This window comes from Coturnix japonica, chromosome 22 (genome assembly GCF_001577835.2).
Source record: "Coturnix japonica isolate 7356 chromosome 22, Coturnix japonica 2.1, whole genome shotgun sequence".
Lineage (NCBI taxonomy): Eukaryota > Metazoa > Chordata > Aves > Galliformes > Phasianidae > Coturnix > Coturnix japonica.
Genome location: NC_029537.1, coordinates 2494933 through 2503017, shown reverse-complemented (window position 1 = coordinate 2503017; position 8085 = coordinate 2494933). Strand labels below are relative to the sequence as shown.

General features: G+C 60.2%; 1 protein-coding gene across 1 annotated transcript in view; it reads right to left on the bottom strand.

Annotated features, from left to right (window-relative positions):
• Positions 1-821, bottom strand: part of EGR3 (early growth response 3) — an 11915-nt gene extending 11094 nt beyond the window's left edge. The window contains exon 1 of the mRNA XM_015883063.2: positions 27-821. Coding sequence (XP_015738549.1) covers positions 27-159 — 133 coding nt within the window. The 5' untranslated portion in view covers positions 160-821. The remainder of the gene's footprint in view (positions 1-26) is intronic.
• Positions 822-8085: the final 7264 nt, after the last annotated feature.

Here is an 8085-nt window from a genome sequence, read left to right as displayed (position 1 = left end):
TCCTCCTCCTCCTCCTCCTCCTCCTCCTCCTCCACCGCCGCCGCCGGAGAAGAGATTCAAAGAGTTGGGGATCTCCTCCGGGTACAAAGAGTCGGGCAGTTGGTTCAGCAAAGTGCTCATCGTCCCCGGCAGCTTCTCCAGCAGCAGTTTGCCGGTCATAGCATCGGAGATAAAGGTCGGATCAGCTCCTTTCCCCAACGAACAACATCCGAACGGCGGATCCGAGCCGTGGAAATCATACACGGCCGAGAAAAGAAGGGGCCAAAAAAACAGAAAAAAAAGGCGAAAAAAAGCGATAGATGGGAGATGGGGGGATGGGGGGGGGATATAAATAAAGTTAGGGCGGGCTTGAGGGGGTGGGAATAGGGGGGGGGAGGTCCTGAGTGGGGGGAGGTCTCGCGTGGGTCCGTGTAGCGGCGTGTTGATGGTGTTTCCTCTTGGGGGGGGGGGCCCGGCTGCTGTGCAGGGGGGTGGGGGTTAGAATATGGGGAGGGGGGGGGAGGATTTAACCCCTCCCGGTGGCTCCGTCGCTCTCGCTCCGCTCCGGGTTCCCGACTGCTCCGCCGGGGACTCCGCGGCCCATTTATGCGGGAGGGGGGGGGGAGCGCTCCGTGACGTAGCTGCCCATATATGGACAGACAAAGCATCGCCGAGCCCTGCGCGTCACAATGGAAGCACCCGCACAATGGAACATTAGAAAGCAGGAAACGGAGAAAGGAGCTGAAGGGAACGGGACTGAAAATGGACCGGGACCGGGACACAGGGACAACGGCACCGGGCGGCCGGAACCGAGAACCTACGGGCGGTACTGGGCATTGGGTACCACGTAACAGGCACCCGATGGCCGGAACCGGGAACCCTATGGCCGGAACCGGGCACATTATGGACGGAACCGGGCACCCTATAGCTGTAATAGGGCACCCTATGGCCGGAACCGGGCATCCTATGGACAGAATGGGGCACCCTATGGCCGGAACCGGGCACCCTATGGCCAGAACGGGGCACTCTATAGCTGTAATAGGGCACCCTATGGCCGGAACCGGGCACCCTATGACCGGAACGGGGCACCCTATAGCTGTAATAGGGCACCCTATAGCTGTAATAGGGCACCCTATGGCCGGAACCGGGCACTCTATGGCCGGAACCGGGCACCCTATGGACAGAATGGGGCACCCTATAGCTGTAATAGGGCACCCTATGGCCGGAACCGGGCACCCTATGGCCGGAACCGGGCACATTATGGCTGGAACCGGGCACCCTATAGCTGTAATAGGGCACTCTATGGCCGGAACAGGGCACCCTATGGTCGGTACTGGGCATTGGGTACCAAGCAACGGGCACCCTATGGCCGGAACCGGGCACCCTGCAGCCAGAACCGGGCATCCTATGACCGGAACGGGGCATCCTATAGCTGTAATAGGGCACCCTATGGCCGGAACCGGGCACTCTATGGCTGGAACGGGGCACCCTATGGCCGGTACTGGGCATTGGGTACCATATAAAGGGCACCCTATGACCGGAACGGGGCACTCTATAGCTGTAATAGGGCACTCTATAGCTGTAATGGGGCACCCTATGGCCAGAACCGGGCACATTATGGCTGGAACCGGGCACCCTATGGACAGAACAGGGCATCCTATGGCCGGAATGGGGCACCCTATAGCTGTAATGGGGCACCCTATGACCAGAACCTGGCACCCTATGGCTGGAATGGGGCACTGGGTACCACGTAACCAGCACCCTGCAGCTGGTACCAGGCATCCTATAGCTGGTACCACGATCCTATAGCCGGTACCAGGATCCTATAGCCAGTACCAGGTATCGTATAGCTGGTACCAGGCATCCTACAGCTGGTACCAGGTATCCTATAGCCAGTACCACGATCCTATAGCCGGTACCAGGTATCCTATAGCCGGTACCAGGTACCCTACAGCTGGTACCAAGCACTGGGTACCGTGCAACCAGCACCATGCATTGGGCTCCATGCAATGTGCATCCTGCAACCAGCACCATGCATTGGGCTCCATGCAACGTGCATCCTGCAACCAGCACCATGCATTGGGCTCCATGCATCCTGCAACCAGCACCATGCATTGGGCTCCATGCATCCTGCAACCAGCACCATGCATTGGGCCCCATGCAATGTGAGTCTTGCAACCAGCACCATGCATTGGGCCCCATGCAATGTGAGTCTTGCAACCAGCACCATGCATTGGGCCCCATGCAATGTGCACCCTGCAACTAGCACCATGCATTGGGCTCCATGCAATGTGAGTCTTGCAACCAGCACCATGCATTGGGCTCCATGCAACGTGCATCACGCAACCAGCACCATGCATTGGGCTCCATGCATCCTGCAACCAGCGCCATGCATTGGGCTCCATGCAATGTGCATCCTGCAACCAGCACCATGCATTGGGCTCCATGCATCCTGCAACCAGCACCATGCATTGGGCTCCATGCATCACGCAACCAGCACCTTGCATTGGGCTCCATGCAACGTGCATCCTGCAACCAGCACCATGCATTGGGCTCCATGCAACGTGCATCACGCAACCAGCACCATGCATTGGGCTCCATGCAATGTGCATCATGCAACCAGCACCATGCATTGGGCCCCATGCAATGTGCATCACACAACCAGCACCTTGCATTGGGCCCCATGCAATGTGCATCCTGCAGCAAGGCGCCATGCAACCAGCACCCACACCTGGATCTGAGCGCAATGCAATGCCATACACCGTGCATGCGGCCTTCTGCATCCACACCCCCCTAGTGCTGTGCTGCTGCTCCAGCCCTGACCCCCACCCCCCCCAAGCTGCTCTGCTGCCCCACACGGAGGGATATGGGGGGGGGGGGTCGACCCTAATAGCCCCCCCTATGGGCAAAGGGAAGAAGGAGTGGGGTGTAAAGGTGGGATATGCAGCCAATGGGGTCGACAGAACAGATCCCAATGGGGAGAGAGCACTGAGCCCCCCAAACCCCAAACTCCCTGCCCCAAAGCTGCTCTATGGCCCCACACAGGGCCTGGGGGAGGAAGGGGGGGGGGGGAGTCGACCCTACAAGCCTATGGGGTCGACATAACAAATCCCAATGGGGAGAGAGCAATCAGAGAGCCCCCACCCCTAACTCCTGGCCCCAAAGCTGCCCTATGGCCCCACACATAGGGCTCTGAGGGGGGGGAGGGTGGTCGACCCTACAAGCCTATGGGGTCGACATAACAGATCCCAATGGGGGTTTGCACTAAGAGAGCACTGAGCCCCCCCCTTCCCTATGAGCACCTGCACACAGGTCAACTCAATCCCCACCCCCCCCCTTTTTCCAGCTCCTCCCCCCCCATTCCCATAAAGTTTGGCACTTCCCAGGCGTCGGCTAATTAGGAGGTTTCGTGCTCCCAGCGCCAACTGATCCTTTATCTGCCTAAAGCCCCGAGTGAAATGGCGCACGGGTGGAAAAACGCGCTGTCGCAAGAGCCGAACTTACCCAACTCCTGCAGGGCCGGCTGTGCAGAGGGAGCGACCCGGGGGGGGCGGGGGGGGTAATAAGGGGGAGGGGGGGGGCAGCCCCATAGTTTGGGGGTAATGGGGTGATGTGGAGGGAATGGGGGTCTGGGGGTGTCCCGGGGGTCTGGGGGTGTCCCTTGTGTTATAGGGGCCCACTCAATGCTGGGACCCCAACCATGGGACCCCCCCACCCAATGGACCCCCGCCATGGGACCCCCACCACGATAGACCCCCCCCCACCCGGTGGACCCCCCCATGTACCACAATGATGCCCCTCACCTGCAGGACCCCCCCCCCTCCTTGTAGACCCCCGCTTTGCAAGAGTGTGGGAGCGACCTGGGGGGGGGGGTGGGGGGGACTAAGGGGGGAGAGGGGGGGCAGCCCCATAGTTTGGGGTAATGGGGATGTGAGGGAATGGGGTCTGGGGTGTGTCCCGGGGTCTGGGGTGTCCCTTGTGTTATAGGGCCACTCATGCTGGATCCCCATCCACGGGACCCCCCCACCCGATGGACCCCCCAGCCCATGGACCCCCTCAGCCATGGGCCCCACCCATAGACCCCCCCATGTACCACAATGATGCCCCTCACTTGCAGGACCCCCCCCCTCCTATAGACCCCCCTTTGCAGGAGTGTGGGAGCGACCCAGGGGTGGGTAAAATAGGGGGGGGCGGGGAGCACGTAGTTTGGGTGAATAGGGTGACATTAGGGTGACATGGGGGATGTGGTCGTGTTATAGGGGTGTTCCTGTGTAGGGAATGGGGGTCTGGGGGTGTCCCTTGTGTTATAGGGGCCCACTCAATTCTGGGACCCCAACCATGGGACCCCCCCCACCCGATAGACCCCCCCATGTACCACAGTGATGCCCCTCACGCTGCAGGACCATCCCCCTCCTGTAGACCCCCACCCTTAGGGGAACCCTAAATCTGCACAGTATTGTGCCCCATAGATCCCCATCCCCCATCTCACCCCATTGGACCCCACAGATCCCCACCCCATTGTGCCCTACAGATCCCCATCCCCCCCATCTCACCCCATTGGACCCTCCCCACAGATCCTCACCCATTGTGCCCCACAGATCCCCAACCCCCATCTCACCCCATTGCTCCCCATAGATCCCACCCACATCTGACCCCATTGTGCCCCACATCTGCACAGCCCCCAACCCATTGCAGCCCCCCAACCCCTTGAAGAACCCCATTATCTTTAAAACCCCCCATATCTCTCCCCCCACCGCCCCCCCAACCCCTGCAGACCCCCCCACACTCCATGCCCCCCAACCTCCTCCCCACCCCTATACCTACAGAACACCCCAACCTTTGGCGCCCCCCTTCCAACCCCCCCCACTTTAACATTCACCCCTTCACCCCATTCTCTCCCCACCCCCCCTTCCTCCTCCTCCCCCCGCCCCCTCCCACGGCCCAACGCGGGGGGGGGGGGGGAACACAGCAGCGATGGCTGCGGGGGGGGCGGAGGGAAGCGCCAACAAGGCCGCCGAGTCGCCCGCCCCCCATTGCCTTCTATGGGCCGGCGGTTCGGCCCCCCCCCCCCGTCCATACACGGAGCGGAGCTGGGAGGGGGCGGAGCGGGACCCCCCCCCACCCACCCCAAAAGGGACGGAGCGGCGAGCAGCGCTGCAGCCCCGAGGGGTGGGAGGGGGACCCCTATGGGGTAGGGGGGGGCACCGCTATGGGGTGGGGGGGGCACCTCTATGGGGTGTGTGTGTGGGGGGGCACAGCCTGGGTGCCACATGGGGGGCTATTCCTCCCCTCCCTCCCTCCCCCCATTAGAGCATCCACACTCGGACAAACGGCCCCACAGGACCCCCCCCCATAGATACACACCCCATTATAGCCCCATTTCCCCCCTGCCCCCCACTTATAGGGCCCCATCTCCCCCCCCCCCATAATAGGGCTCCATCTTCCCCCCCACACTATAGGTCCCCATCTCCCCCCCCCCCATAATAGGGCTCCGATCTTCCCCCCCCCACTATAGGTCCCTATCTCCCCCCCCATAATAGGGCTCCATCTCCCCCCACCCGCTATAGGGCCCCCCCCCCCCCCATACCTCCCCATTCACCCCCATCTGCCCCCCACCCACCAACGAATCCACCCCTCTTATGGATGCCGCGTACCCCCCCCCCATGGGTGCCTGGATCTCCCCCCCCTCCCATGTGTTCCCATTGCCCCTATAATCCCCCCCCCTTTGATCTCATCGCCTTCAATGAGTGTCCCACCCTAAATCACCCCAACCTTGGGGTCCCATTGGAATCCCACCCCAAATCACCCCAACTTTGGGTCCCAATGGAATCCCACCCCAAATCACCCCCAACATTGGGTTTCCATTGGAATCCCCAAATCACCCCAACATTGGGGTCCCATTGGAATCCCACCCCAATCACCCCCAAACTTGGGGTCCCATTGGAATCCCACCCCAAATCACCCCCAACATTGGGGTCCCATTTGCACTTGAGGCCATAGGGCACAATAGGGCGCCCACCCCCTTTAATGGGTGGGGTCCGGAACTGTCCGTGGTGCTGAATCCCCACCCGCATCCCTTGGGTTGGGGACAGCTCTGCTCCAACATTATGGGGTCAGCCCATACACCAAGAATGGGGCAGAAAACTCCATCCTCTCCACCCCACAACCCACAATCTATAGGTCACAGAGTGGTAAATATTGTGGCTAATGGGGAAATGTCACTTACCCCACATCTACCCCCGGGTATGACTGTTACCGGGGCCTCAACGCCTGCACTACTGAACTGCATATGGAGAAGGGCAACAAATCATGCAGGGTGGTGGGTGTCGGGGGGTGTAGGGTGAAGGGATCATATAGGATATATGATATAGGATCTCATAGGTCTCATGGGCAGGATGGGGGGTCTATGGGGGTGGGGTAATGGGGCATGGAGGTTATGGGGTAGGGTAATAGGGTAGGGGGCTAATCGGGGTGTGGTAATGGGGGGTCTATGGGGTGGGGTAATGGGGGTCTATGGGGACTATAGGGGGGGTAATGGGGCATGGAGGTCTATGGGATAGGGTAATAGGGTAGGGGGTCTATAGGGTGGGGTAATGGGGCATGGATGTCTATGGGGTAGGGTGATGGGGCAGGGGGATCTATAGGGGAAGGAGATGGGAAGGGGGATCTATAGGGTGGGGTAATGGGGCATGGAGGTCTATGGGGTAGGGTAATAGGGTAGGGGGTCTATAGGGTGGGGAAATGGGGCATGGAGGTCTATGGGGTGTGGTAATGGGGCAGGGGGATCTATAGGGTGGGGTAATGGGGCATGGAGGTCTATGGGGTGTTGTAATGGGGCAGGGTGATCTATAGGGTGGGGTAATGGGGCATCTATGGGGTGGGGGTCCTATAGGGTGGGGTTATGGGGCAGGGATCTATGGGGCAGGGGATCTATGGGGCAGGGGGATCTATGGGGGGGGTTAATGGGGCATGGAGGTCTATGGGATAGGGTAATGGGGCAGGGGGATCTATAGGGGGAGGTAATGGGGCATGGAGGTCTATGGGGTGTGGTAATGGGGCAGGGGGATCTATAGGGTGGGGTAATGGGGTGGGGGCTCTATGGGGTAGGGATTGGGGGGTCTATGGGGTGGGCTATGGGGCAGGATGAACTACGGGGTGGGTTATAGCAAGGGGGCTCCATGGGGTGGGGTAATGGGGCAGGGGCTCTATGGGGTGGGGGATTGGATGGGAGCTCTGTGGGGTAGGGTACAGGGCAGAGATTGGGGGGTCTACGGGGTGGGTTATGGGGAAGGTGAACTACGGGGTGGGTTATAGCAGGGGGGCTCTATGGGGTGGGGTAATGGGGCAGGTGCTCTATGGGGTGGGGTACAGGGCAATGGCAATGCACAGTGTGGGGCAGCATCCCCCCCATACTCAGCCCCACATGGGGGTCTTTGGGATTTGGGGTTTCCATCATCCCTACATCACATCTTCCCCCTCTGGCATATAGGGAGTCCCCCATCCTGCCCCATATCCCGGGGGGAGCAGCAAACCTGAATGAGGAGAGTGCCTGAGAGCCGCAGATGGGTCATTAAGGAGCAGGAGATAGCGTTAATTAATTAACAGGTTGATATAGTTCTGCACTTAGATCATCGTCAGCTGAGCCTGACGATCCCTTCTTGTGCAAGGGCTGGTAATGGGGGAGCTCTGCTCTGCTCCCCGTCCTGTCCCTCTGCCCCATTGCAGTTATGGAGTGTCCCATTGAAGATATGGGGTGCCCCATTGCAGTTAGAGGGTGCCCTATTGCAGTTAAGAGGTGCCCTATTGCAGTTATGGGTTGCCCTATTGCAGTTATGGGTTGCCCTATTGCAGTTAGGGGTGCCCTATTGTAGTTATGGGGTGTCCCATTGCAGATATGGGGTGCCCTATTGCAGTTATGGGGTGCCCCATTGCAGTTAGGGGCTGCCCCTGCTCCCCTGCACCCCCTGCCCTTATATCTGCCTTTTCGCAGCCTGGTCCCACCAGATATGGGATGGGGAATGACTCCTCCCTGCCCTCCTTCATGGAACCCCTCCTTTGGCTGGGAGAGTCATTAAGGTCAGAAAAGACCCCCAAGACCCCCAAGTC